At 34.1% G+C, this 14,610-nt stretch overlaps 1 protein-coding gene across 1 annotated transcript; it reads left to right on the top strand.

The window, feature by feature from the left end:
- Window positions 1–1,890: 1,890 nt before the first annotated feature.
- Window positions 1,891–6,742, top strand: LOC111046115 (endochitinase A-like). The gene is made up of 3 exons (XM_022331609.2): window positions 1,891–2,493; window positions 4,390–4,587; window positions 5,846–6,742. The coding sequence occupies exons 1-3, from the start codon at window positions 2,458–2,460 to the stop codon at window positions 6,665–6,667; spliced, it is 1,056 nt and encodes a 351-aa protein (XP_022187301.2). The 5' UTR covers window positions 1,891–2,457; the 3' UTR covers window positions 6,668–6,742.
- Window positions 6,743–14,610: the final 7,868 nt, after the last annotated feature.

Below are 14,610 nucleotides of genomic sequence, written 5' to 3'. Positions count from 1 at the left end.
AGAGTAGAGGGAAGTGTTAGTTAATTGATTCATGAGAATCAAACTGAGTTTCGAAAATGGGAATGTAGTTTCAATTGTGACAGTACCCTTTATCTAATCCCTTGTTTTTCAATTACAACAATGGCTTCTTGTAGGACTTAAAGCAAAAAATATTTAAAAAACTAGAAAGGGAATGTAAGTTGTGTACAATATTAATTGAAACTTAATATTATTTTTAACTTGAAAATGACCTAAGTTATGATCAAAACTAGTCGTTGAAGAATTTTTAATAATGAAGGGTACTACAAGCTCTTATATTAATATTAACTGAATTCTGATAATGATTATATAATCTACCTGAAAACTGTTTCGCTATTAAAAGTATAGTAAAGCTATCTTCTCTCATGATGATTTCTCTTTCAATCATCTTTTTTCCCCACTTTCATAACAGAGTTTTTTAAGTTTCACGTAAGTAGGCCTATAAAGCTATGCTTATGCTTTTTGACTCCATCCTATCATTGTATACATCCGTTTCACATATAGACATCAGTTTCTGACTTTATAAAAATTGTCATATATCATTATTAAAAACAATATAAAAACATGAAGTACCCTTTTAATTTGAAGCATTTAAATCATTGTCATATATCATATGAATATTTCAATATCAGATATAGTCTCCAATGATAACTTATCACCCTTGTTACAAGTTTTGCTGATCATGTTGTAGATGTGCTTAAGATTCTACTTTTAGATTTTCGCCGCAACGCTATTTACCCTACGTGTAAATGGGTTGCGTTCATCAGAATTGAAGGCGCGAATCTTGTACTGCTTTTAGTCCTCTAGCACGAATTCATATTAATTTTCTGATGTATTCATAGAATTAAAGTGGAATCCTCAGGATAAGTCTTCTTATTTCTCCTAATTCATTCGAAACCATGTTCCCCATAATAATTATATTCACAAAAATATTGTGTCGTCACTGCGTTTTTTCAATTTTTGTTCACTGAATCGAATGTAACTGATTTCTATTATTCAATGAGTTCAGAGTTTGACTACAGAAGAAGGAAACCATGTTTTTGAAGGAAAACCACGTGTTCTCTCCTCGGTGGTTTGACTCACCACTAACACCTGCAAAAATAATTTCCAATAGGAAAACCCAAAATCCATTGATGTTTTAGTTGAAACTTGAATTTTTTGAATATATTTTGCTTCGATATTTGATTCAAGATAGAAATTCACAGTAATTCTCTGTGTTGTTTCCTATTGTCAAATCATCAAAGTTTTTATTTTTATTCAATGATACAAAAACACAATTCATTAGAATGATTAGGGAAAGACCAACAGGCAAAGCCCAAAACGGTTTCTTCCCCGAATTTCGATTCATACACTAGTCCAAAAAGTAGGTTCTGTTCCATTGACTTCTGAATCTCAGTCCAATATTCAGTTCAAACACTTGAAAACTAAATTTTGGATTTATATTGTTTCATTGAAGTTTTTCAAGACTATCAAATAGCTTTTAAACTAATGAATAATCTTGTAATCATTATAAGAACTCTTCCACAATAATAATTATTCTGTTTAAAGTTATATTGTTTCAAGTGGTCTATCACAAAAACTCACATTCAACCAGATCCAATCAAAATACTCAAGAAATCACAGTCTAATTCGGCTACGAAAACAATTTACTCACTGAAAAACATTGTTCACAACTCGTGAAACACCTCCAAATTGCTCCACAGCGTTCCAATGCCACTTAACAAGTGGTGTGATAAATTTATCAATATTTCAAGTGTGTGTCGTTTGTCTAACCAATAAGGAGTTCCAAACCAGTGGGTGTAAGTGTTTATTTGTGTAATCCTCATATTTTTCAAGAGGTTTATCAGCTTGTTTGTTATACGGGATTATACCGTCAGTACACCGGATGGTGTTAGTTAGAATCTGGTTACATCATAACCTTAGTACGTCACAATAGATTCTGAATTTTTGTAGTTACTTGTTGGAATTTTTCAGTCGTCAAAGTGAATTGGTGAAAAGCTGATACGTGGTTTATTCTGTGCGTAGACTATTGTAACTAATTGTCTCAGTGATATCGTGTTCATTCATGTTGATTTTTAAAATATTTTTATTATTTTAAACGTCTAAAACCTCTAAACATTGATTTTTTATAGTATAACTATGAGAATGTAGGTCTAAAAATAGTAAATAGTATAGTAGGAAACATAAACATTGAAGGATAACTTTCAATTTAAGCTACATAAGGATTTGAAGTGATTTTGGATTTGGAATTTATTTTGAAAGCTACTGTTGTAGATATATGAAAATCTAGATCTGAAATTTATTGGACGATATCATTCTATGATTTCATCAACGTTACTTGATAATAAAGCTAATAGGGACTTTTTAATTTTGTTTGCATAAAATATCAAGACATTTTCAAATATTAGACACCTTATTCATTATATCAGTGTTTAGATAATGGTGAAGATTTTAAGAAACTGCGACCCAATGGCTGTAAGTATCTTACAAAATTAATTCATATTAATTTTGTATTTTTTTTTCTCTGACATCTGTGTAATATTTTTGTACTATTGATTCAATACTTGTCTTAAGTTGTTTTCCAGTGTTTTTTCCCTCATTGAATTTTAAACTTTCTAGATGCATACTGGATCGTTCATAGAAGAAAACTAGATAATCTGATCTAAAGATGATAAGCCTTCTATTATAATGTATATAGAGATTGAGCCTTTTGTTACAATCAAATAAAACTCTAGTTAAACTATATGAATATGTAATGTATATTTTAAAACGATGCTTGTAAGTTCAAACTTCCATCATCAATACTATACTAGTAGTTCTGTGAACAGTAGACCTTGCGCAGTTGTAAACCACAGACAGTAAATTCTGCCCTGTCCTGTCGTGTCAGCAAGATGTCGGTTTATAAACGACTAATGGCTGTTTGGGTTGTTGCATCGACAATGCTAATAATTTGATGTTAACAGCTATGATACTATCATCAAAAGCTTACCGAGTTGAAAGCCGAGAAAAGTAGGGAGAAAATATACTATGCTACTTCGAATTATCATCGCATGCCCCACTGCATGCAATTCATAGTCCACACAACAGCTGATTTTTTACCAAATTACATTAAGATATCAAATTGCATATAATTAATAATCCACTCGACAGCTGACTTATGATGAACAATTCTATAGTCTGATTTTTACTCTAATATTGGCGTATGCAGGAGGCTCCTTTTCCTTTTATATTATCTCTGAAATGCAACATTCTCAAAAACCTTGTGTATACGTCGACGCGCAATTTAAAAAGGAATATACATGTCAAATTTCATCAAGATCTGTTACCGCGTTTCGCCGTGAATGCGCAACATATAAACATGAAGAGAAATGCAAAACCGGCGGCTCGAATCTTAGACCTCACTTCGCTCGGTCAATAATAAAGGAAAGAACTGGCTTATACACGAACGGGGTAGGAAAATTATGTTTGACGTATCATCAGGTCTGAACTGCTAGACTAATTAACTTGAAATTTTGCATATAGGTTCTCAACTAACCGAGGATTTTTAAAAGCCTATTCTGAATTCTTCAAAATTTTTTATTACGTCAAGTTTTCAGTTTGTCAAGTTTCAACATAGATCGTTGCGGAACACGGGTTACCTGCAGGTCAATAAAACTAGACTTTAAATCAAGTCAAAGGCCTATATTAATAAAGTTTGGTATTCTGAACGTGTTTTACAGTTATTAATATCAGATAAATCAAGAAATGACTTGCAATAGACTCCAAAGCCTCTTCTCTATTCTAATTACTTCATTATTATATTATTTTGTGAATCATATAAAAAATTACAGCCAATAAAAAATGTGGTTTCTAGTCGTATTTACTGATTTTTCCATTCTTGAGAATGAAAATGACTCATAATTTTTCATGATTTTATTGCATGGAGGATGAGATAGGCAAGATTCCACTCCACTGCTTTCCTAGTATAACCGATCATGATAAAGTTGTGATAATACCGTATTCAAATAAGATGTTAAGTACTCATTCATTGATTCATGTTCCATGTATATCTAGGTAAATCTGAGATTAGAGATTGATATAGTGTCATGAATAAGATTGTAATTTGCATTATCAACAAATTTTTGTTGATTCTTTATCTAAAGAATATGAAGAATTCTTCATAGGAACCATGTAAGTTTCCTGTAGAATTAAAGTTTAATTAAAATTTAAAATTTAATTAATATTGAAGTTTTCTCCATCATACGTTTTCTGTAGAATTATTTCAAGTTTTCCGCAACTTTTGAAAAATGAGTGGTGAATCTCGAAGTCTTGGTAGGATGTGTATTACTCAATTTTCCATTCAGTAAAAATAATCGTTATTTTCTTTTGCAGGACTGCAAACCCGTTGTTTTTATGTCGTGCTTTCTGCTAATATTCTGGCTGCTGCTGTCTTACGTAACCAATTCTTATTTCGCAATATTCTTGATGGTATCAAATTTCATACTTATCTTCGGCTGTTGCGTAAGCCTATCAGGCTATGTGGTTGGTCAGTTGATTGACACTCGGAGGGACGCTGGCCAATTGATTGAGGTGAGATCAATTTCCGCAATAACAAATTTCATTTCTGAACGAAACTCCTTTATGAATTTTAGTGGTCCTTTTCATGAATTATAAACAACATCAGATAAGTTTTCTGTTAGATCTATGAGTTTTTTCAACCATCAACGTTATTTGAAAATTCAATAATTGAAATCAGTTCAAAATAACACAAATTAAATCGACATAGCATTACTGAACATATTGTTGTGAGTACCTGTTCGGAAATAATTATAATTACCATGAATAATATATAAGCAATCATGTTCTAATGTGTTAAGAGAAATATTTCCATTGAAAAACTGAATCTGGAAGAAAATTTGGAATGAATTGAGGAAGAGTCGAAACTTACAATGAACTAGAAGGAGATGATATCAGATAATATGATATCGAGTGGAAAAAAATTCATAGTAGTAATGTTCAAAAATGATATTTTAGGTGAAATATTCGATATTAGTGACATACTTTCAACCGCGTGAGAAAAACTCTTGAAATTCAAGTGGCAGATAAAGTCTCTTCATTATTATCTTCGTCCACAATACACTACTCATGCAGTTTGAATTTTCATAAAGTTGGAATTTTAATCCATTCCAACAATAGCTATGGACGTCATACACATCATATTTTTGAATTTGTGAATCAATGCATAGTGTATGAATATGAACATGATCTCAACGTAATACATTATCTCAAATGTACACATAACTTTAATAATATCGTGTGACTTTGCTGGCTCAGGTCTGATGTTTCAGTTTCCAGGTCGAAACTGATCAATTTCAGGGCCTCTGACATGACCTAACGACTGCTTTTTAGGCAGCCGGACCGACGACTTAACGTGTCCATCCAAAACACGGGTCAAATATTCTATCAACCAGATTTCAGGCTATTCCTTTTTATGTTGATCATGTACAGAGATACATCCTTCAAACTGTATTTACTATCACTCATTATTCAATACATCCTACAAACTGTATTTACCATCACTCATTAGTCATTTTCATTTCAAAAATTGAAATATTTTAGTTTCATGTATCAATAAAACTTTCTGCTAATTTGGTTTGTAAATTCTATTCTAATCTTCTCCCATGAATTTACTCTACTTTTCCCGAACATTGTTTCACTACTTAAACTTCGCTCACCGTGATCAATTTCCTGGATTTTATTCATCAATTCTATTCCTATTCGATTCAATTAAAGTTTTCCATGCACCTTTCTCGTCTCATTACAGTAATCAATGTTTTATCTTCCGCAGGTAACAACAATTAGTGCACCCCAACCGTATGTACGACCACCCGAGTACCCTCCAACCTACGACGAAGCCATCAGATACAATTGGCAACACTGCAGAAACCAAAATGGCGCCGATGGAGTCGTTCTATGTATACCATTGGAGAACGATCAACGAATAACTTCAATCTATCCTATGAATCCACGAGTGAATCCGCCCTATGGAGCTCCAGTGGAAACCCCTCATACACAAATCGCTTACAATGGTTTTCCACCAAGTATACCAACCTATGAGATGTCCACTTCAACATCAACAACGATTGGTACTCCTTTGACATTGCCTCCAAGGTCAAATATCGTGAGTGATCGTGAAACTCCATCTACAGATTTGGAACCTACTCCTACAATTCATACCTTGACACCGCTCCAAGAGTCAACAAACATGAATGATGACCTTGAAATCGTTACTGTTATTCCCGAGGCTTCCTCTCCTTCAAGAACATTCACCTCAATGTCAAGTTCCAGGAGTGAAAATATCGTTAGTTCCAACCTTGAAGATCACACGACTACGTCGGTTAATACCGATCCACAAAAAACCCCACACATTTCTAGGTTACGAGTTTCTTCAGAATCGACAGAGCTGGGTTCGGGTGGAAATGAAAGTGTTGAAAAATTAGAACGGTTCAGTGAATCGGTGAGTAAAGATCAACATGGAACAGACTTAGAAGTGAGTGCTGACCACTCTACCTCATCTCAAGATCTTGAATTTCCGAGGATGACCTCTTCTCTGCCTTCAAGGCACCATACGTTATTGAGTCGATCTGTATCATTTCCTGGTGTGAGATGAAGTGAACATTCTTGATTGTCCTTGAAGATCCTTAACCCTCAAACTTTTATTTTGTAAATAAATAGTTTTTACTTACTGAGTGCTATTCTTCAGCATATACCATCCAATAATATGTTCCCCTTGTCCTGATTTGATATTTATTGTTTTGTAGAAACAAAGCAAGAGTATATTATTTACGATGTAATGATTGATTAATTATTTAGTTGTTGCTACTGACTGATAATCGAAACTACTTGTACTCTGAATTAATTTTTTGTTTCAATGATAATTAATTATTTAATCATAATCAATTAAATAATAATAATTATTCAACATGATACTTCACACTCATCTGTTTTCATGATAATCTTTAAATATCAATGAAGAAGCTCCTCTCTTTCATTCACCAGTATGTACAAAATCTTTTTTGCACTATTATTTCTATAAATGAGTCACTCATATAAACGAAAGGTTATAATGTGATATTCACATATTCAACTGGAGATAAATGGGTATATTGAAAAAAATCACTGATGCTATTGAAATATTTCAGGTTTGGAAGCTTTTCCCATCTTTATACTACTCAATTCATAGTCACTCGAATACTGTAGAACTAGCTTACGTCATACTTTTCAATTTTAATTCAAGGTACGGAGTAGGCTAATGCTTATTTATTTCCATAATTCCGTGAGACCAGCCTTTCAACCCAGACTCGAATAGCACGGAACCATGGCAAGTATTTATTCAGATTTCGGCGTGATATATGCAGGCATAATTATTCTGATTTTCTATAGAATATTATGCGATGAATAAAAAATAAGACGCAGGAGTGAGAATGGAATGAGGGTGAGTATAGTGGAATTCACTTACGTCAGCATTTCTTATGGAAAACCTCACCGCTTTCCATTCAACCAATGCTGACAGCTTTCACAAATAGTTGAAGAAACATAAATATTAAAAAGTTAATCCCGGGCGAGGTTACATACGGTGGGGGGAGGTAATATTCCGAATAGGACCGGCCTGAAAATGTAAGCTCCCTTATTTGGGTTAAGTGGGTGAGGGAGGTTTATGTGAAGGGGAAAGGGGAAAAAAGGCCGTTTAAATTCCTCACTCGGCGTATTTTGAATACAGTGTTCCGAAAAAGCGTTCCATACAAGAGACGTAAACTTTGCGCCAAAAGGACGTATTGGGATTAAAAAATGAATGGTATTCGGCAATGACGTCATACATACACCTTTGCGTGTCCAGAAATATATCAGGCACTCATTTTTGCATTTTTCTACAGTCGTAAATGCTTTTTATATGAAAGTACTTTTGTATGAAGGCACTTTCCACCAGGAGCAAGCTTGCGAGCGTTTTGGAAAAGTGAAGATTTCAATAGAAATATTATATTTAGCACTCATTTCTGGGTTCTCTGTTGTCGCAGATACTGTATAAATTCATATGACTACAATCTCTATCACACTCTGCACAAAATATAAAAGGATTTGATTGCTTTTCATTGGAGTTATGAGTCAATGATTTCCAGTGGGATTGTTATGAGTCACTGCAAAAGCTCGTAAAGTTCAAAGATTTGTAAATGAGCAATTATTATTGATTAAATCAGGGTATATAATATATAACCTCGATTTCAACTATTTATGGACTTGGTTTAGATCAGTGTTTGGGATAAACAGGCCGTTCCTTTTGGGTTTTTATCATGTTTGTTGACCGAGGTCTGTGAGGTTTGTGAGGTCTATGTTTTAACTCGGATTTTCTTTTGTCTGTCCATATGTAACGCGATTACGGCCAAACACGTTGATAGAATTCGATGAGATTTGGAAGGAATATTGTTTTTTCAACTGCGCGTCGATGTATACATAAGGTTTTTGAAATTTTGCATTTTAAGGATAGTATGAAAAGAAAAGGAATTCCTCCAAACTCTGACATCACTATAATATCATACTACCTACATCTACTTTGAAGATTGAAGATAGGATAAATCAGACTACAGAATTATTCTTAATCAATCAGCTTACCAATGGATTATTCATTGCATACATTATACATATGTCTGGCCGTGTCTATTTCTATAAGGTAGGGTTTCAATATTTTTTATGATGCGTGCCCATCAGTATCAATATTCTCACATTTCAAAAACAAATTCAATAGGTGATTGTAAATAAGAAAAGATTGAATGGACTAAATACTGCTGAAGAAATTATAATATTCTTGATGGGAAAAAATCAATTTAAAAAAATCTGGTGTGGTACACTCACACAACTTTCCTTGCTCATTGAACTATAAGCCTCATTATCAAACGAGAATAATTTAGGGGAATAACATAATGACGATTGACGGCAACATATTTTCAACTACGATCAGACTACTGTATATGTGTATATACAATTGTTTTCAGAGTACTTTTTCCTTTATGTAAATTGTGAAATTCAATGATTTTTTTTTGAAATTCGTCAAAACAGCTGTTCTACAGATGAAATATCTTGACTATGACTGTGTTCTTTTTATAAACTGCTCTACCTACCGTACCCACGGTATATGGAAGAAGAAAAAGTAAAAACCGTGTACCTACCTACCTATCTCATGCACGAGAAGGAGGTTACAAAGTCCATTTCTCAAGGATTGGGTGGACCCCCCATTAGTACCCCAGGAAAAAGACTCATGTCAGTTGATAGAGCTAATAAATAACTATACAGGGTATAGATTTGAAAAAAATCGTTAGAGCCGTTTTTGAGAAAATCGTGAAAAACATGGTTTTTTAGTAACTGTCATTTTTCTCAAGAATATTACGGAGCTCCTGCAATTTTCTCAGAAATGAGACTCATGTCAGTTGATAGGGCTTATAAATAGCTATCCATGGTATAAATTTGAAGGAAATCGTTGGAGCCGTTTTCGAGAAAACCGTGAAAAACATGGGTTTTTAGTCATTATCCGCCATTTTTCTCAAGAATATTACGGAGCTCCTGAAATTTTCCCTGAAATGAGACTCATGCCAGTTGATAGGGCTTATAAATAGCTATCCATGGTATAAATTTGAAGAAAATCGTTAGAGCCATTTTCGAGAAAAACGTGAAAAACATGGTTTTTTAGTAATTATCCGCCATTTTTTCCGCCATCTTGAATTGAATTTTATTGAATTTCTCATTGTCGGGTCCTCATGGTATAAGGACATTAAGTTTAAAATTTCAAGTCAATCGGTTAATTATGAATGGAGTTATCGTGTTCACAGACATACACACATACACACACACACACACATACACACACACAGACCAACACCCAAAAATTATGTTTTTGGACTCAGGGGACCTTGAAACGTATAGAAAACTTGAAATTGGGGTACCTTAATTTATTTTTGGAAAGCAATACTTTCCTTACCTATGGTAGTAGGGCAAGGAAAGTAAAAATAGTTGAGAAATATTTTTATCAGATGGAAAAATTATCACGGAGCTGGATGAATTATGATATGGGATACAAATTCCAACGTGAACTGAGTTTATTAACATAAGTGAGTTTTTGATCTTGGAGAAAAACAAACAACAGTTTTTAAGAGTAAATTATGATTTAACTGTGAATTGTGATTCAACTGGATCAACTAGAACAGGTGACATCAGATACTTGAGGATGAGGATACTGCGTGAGTTTATAGAACTACTAGTACCTGATTTTATAAATAATAAGAGACAATGGAACACTTGACAAAAGATTTTCGGTAAAACACCTATCAAAGAGGTTTTGTAAGCCTATTAATATTGATGTTAGCGCACTTTTCAACAATTAATCAAACATTGGGAGTTTACTCACTAATCTCTTAATGATTTTGTCATTGAATTATGATCATGTGTCAAATTATTTGTTGTAAATCATTTTACGTATTTAACAATAGTATAATTTTAAAACTCCATCAACTATCGTAAAATCTAGATAGACTGAGTGACTGTATTGAGTGTTGTTCTAAATTGTAAAAGTCATTTTTTTAAATGTTGCTTAAAATTTAGGAGACATTAACACGATTAGCAATCTGTTATGAGATTGATCTGTGAGATATGAGACTCCCTCTGCTGGTCAACCATAATTTTTGGCAATTCCTTTTGGGTTAGGTTGAAAAATGGCAGTCCTCAATCTATAGATTAGAATTCCTGACACGAACATCATCGATTCGACACAAATAGGTTGGAAAGATAAAATGTGACAAACGTTTCCCGATGAATCATCAACTAAGACATTATTCATTCTTCAAATGAGCAGTCTGCGTGAGAATTGAACTTAAACGGTAGCAGTGGATTAAAACCTGAATTAATACCGGATAAAATTCTCTTCGTGATTCGAATCCCCGTCCAGGTAATATTTTGAGGGGATCAGATCCGGAAATTAATGCGATTCGAAAGGATTCGTTAGCGGGGTATATTATGAGATTTATACGATTCAATTATGAGAGACAGTTACAGTGGGAAGTTGTCATTTGGTCGCGTAGCAGTCATAATTCACCGCGGGAGATTCTTTCTCGAATTCGCTACGTGATTTTCAACTGAAATGATCAACTTTCAAACAACTGCTGAATCTTGATGGCCTTATTGTTCGAGGTTCAGGTGCGGCGATACTTCTCGAAATATACTAGTTTCATTCAGTCCTCATAAAGTAAAGGAACATGATATCTAAGGACATGATATTTTGTGTTGATGATTGAAATCTCTTGCAAAAAGTAACTCTGTTGTTATTTCTTCTTCTACTGCTAGAGTAAGCTATAGGCTAAATACGAATATTCTCTAAAATGTATGAATAATATTCAGGGCTACTTTCTTGTATTTATAAAATAGAATTAGAGTACCCTTTAAATTGATAAAATATTAAAAAACAAGAATACAAATTGTAACGTAACTACTAGTTTCGGTGATCACACCATAATGACGATGGTGTGATCACCGAAACTAGTAGTTACGTTACAATTTGTATTCTTGTTTTTTAATATTTTATCAATTTAAAGGGTATTATAATTCGCTTTTATAAATTCGAATATTCTCATTTTCTTTATTTTAAACGCAGACCTTCATTCATGTAAATGAATGACTTATTTGCTTGACAACCGAAAGTACTCCAGTCAGTGAGTAAACTAAATCCTTTATCAACATGAATTATTGTAATAGACTGCATGTCGTTGTTTGAACAACAAAATAGTGTAATTGATACATCGAAGTTCAGGATGAATCAAGAAACCATTATCTTTAATATATTTTACTAGCGGTCAGGCTCGCTTCGCTCGCCACATCGTCTAGCGGGGGGGCTCCGTCCCCTGGACCCCCGACTAGATCGTCCAGAAATGAGATCAGCGGGCTCGCTTCGCTCGCCTGCATTTTTATTTGAGCATGCTTCATTCCATCAGAAAGTCAAAGTACTGAGAAAACGCAGAAAAGCTGAGAAAAACGCTTATTTTGGGCGTATCTTAGATGAAATATTAAAGTCACCTCATCACAACATTTTTAGACCCTACCTAAAACCTCTTTCTAGAATTTGGACATTTTCTGTCTATTACTTGATGAAAGAACTGAGAAAACGCAAGAAACGCTAAATCTGGGCTTATCTTTAGCGTTATTTCAAATTCCTTCTAACACAACATTATTACACCCTAGCTTAGCTTCTGTACTAAATTTGAGCAATTCCTGTTCATTTGTTCTCGATAAATCTGAGAAAAAGCAAAAAACGCTGGAAAAACGCTAATTTTGGGCGTATCTTTGATGTTATTGCAAATTCTTTCTAACACAACATTATTACACCGTAGCTGAGCTTCTGTACTAAATTTGAACATTTTCTGTTAATTTGTTCTCGATAAAGCTGAGAAAGCGCTAAAAACGCTGGAAAAATGTAGATTTTGGGCGTATCTTTGGAAATTCCAAATCCGTTCTTAGTGCGCCTCTAAAGGGCCAACTGAACATACCTACCAAATTTGAACGTTTTTGGTCCGGTAGATTTTTAGTTCTGCGAGTGAGTGAGTCAGTCAGTCAGTGAGTGCCATTTCGCTTTTATATAGATTCATATAGATTCATTCATTGTGGAAAACTGTATTATTATCGTTGTTTGATTCCTTAAACTTGATTCCATGAAGTTGCTTCATTATTCTTCATGAAAATAACGCATAAACTTCATAAATGATTAATTTGAAGTGAGTTTATTTGAAGTGAGTTTATTTGAATGCATTAGAAATCTTAAATTCACCATGCAGTGGATGTGACAGTAGTATTAGATATCTGGAAATTTCAATTCTTTGTGTGAAGGAATCGAGTTTTCCAACCAAACTTCCTTCCACTCTTGGAAACGGGCACTCAGATGCCAATAAATTGAATAATCGAATAGCTTACCGTACTTGTGAAAGAGGGGGGAGAAGAGAGAGAGAGAGAGTGAGAGAGAAAGAGAGAAAAAGAGAGGAGAGAGTGAAGGGGAAATCGGTGGCGTAAACTATGCTGAAAAGTCCGTCGCTGATAAGAGCAAGATTTATGGCCTTGTCAAATGATTCGTGGAGAAGGTCTGGGACAGGCGAAAGAAGAGGAAGAAGAAGAAAAAGGATGAGGAGGAGTGAAGGAAGAAGGAAGAAGGAAATCAGAAACTTTTGCTAGATTGTAGAGGAATGATGAGCCCAATTTATGTGGATGGTACACTGTTAGCTTTGAATTGGATGTTGGTTACTCATTTTTGTTGTGACGCATGTCACTTAAAAAGTATACTCTGTCAAATTTTTATAAGTATACTCCTGGGGAAATTCTCCGCCAGTTCATCTCTAGAGCAATGATTATGAGAGTTACGATTAGACATCATAACATGAGCATTCTATGAGAAAATGTGACACATAGAGTAACAGAGGTGATGAATAATCTCATAGATTTAGATTATAATAGTCTAAAGATTATGAATAATCTCATAGTCTCATAGATTTTTCATGTTGTGTTGTCTGGAGAGATAAAAGATTCTCAAGTGATTTATTCAAATTTCCAACATCACTTATTCAATTTCGTTGAATACGAACGATATCTAATCGATTAAGATTTTCCACATTTCTGCATTATGTGTTCATATTATCAACATCATTCCTCTCATTCCGTTGATAACATGCAATTGAATTTTTATTCGCTCACTATTTTACCCTTTAACAACACTTCAATCTATGCAGTGATTATTGTTCTCAGTTTTCCACTTTTCTACTTTCTAGCAATAACCAATAATTTTGATTCTATTACTATTTTCTATCCCCAACAATGTCTTCAATTATTACACCAAAATTTTCACTTTAAGCAATACTTCAATATATGCAGCGATTATTGTTCTCAATTTTCCACTTTTTTACTTTCTAACAATATCCATAAATTTTTATCCTGTTACTATTTTCCATGTCCATCATTCATATCTATCTTCAATCATAACCCCAAAATTTCCAATGATTGTTGAATTGTTGCACATGTACCGTTTCCAGATAATTCGAATCAAACAAGTGCCTAATTCTTCAATTCCAACGCTACATGCAGTTGAATCAATAATCAGATTGTGTGGGAAACATATAGCATGATCACTCAATTATTGATAGTCTCCCCTGAGATTGTGTCCCCCTTCCCACATCATCTACCCGTAACTTCTCTTCCCCCCCCCCACCAGGAGTCAGTCAGTCAGTGAGGAGTTTGCAGTCAGGATATAACTGTCCTGTTCCAGTCCAACTGTCAAGGGATACCGGAGCGGTTCTCTCATTAACTACTGCAGGCCACTGATGTTCACACTCACACACATGCAGTAAATTACAGCTCACACACAAGCAGGTCATGTAGCAGTGTGATGTCCGTAGAGTCAGGTATCGCACGTGTGTGGAACACTCGTTTCATAAATTTTGGTGCAATGAGTAGAAAATTTGAAAACAATTGTTTCCTAGACCCACCTATGCTTAGCAAAAGTACGCTCTGACCTAAATACTGAGGAAAGACGAAAAA

This window comes from Nilaparvata lugens, chromosome 4 (genome assembly GCF_014356525.2).
Source record: "Nilaparvata lugens isolate BPH chromosome 4, ASM1435652v1, whole genome shotgun sequence".
Lineage (NCBI taxonomy): Eukaryota > Metazoa > Arthropoda > Insecta > Hemiptera > Delphacidae > Nilaparvata > Nilaparvata lugens.
Note: the sequence above shows the minus strand (reverse complement) of the source record. Positions and strands in the feature narration are given on the sequence as shown.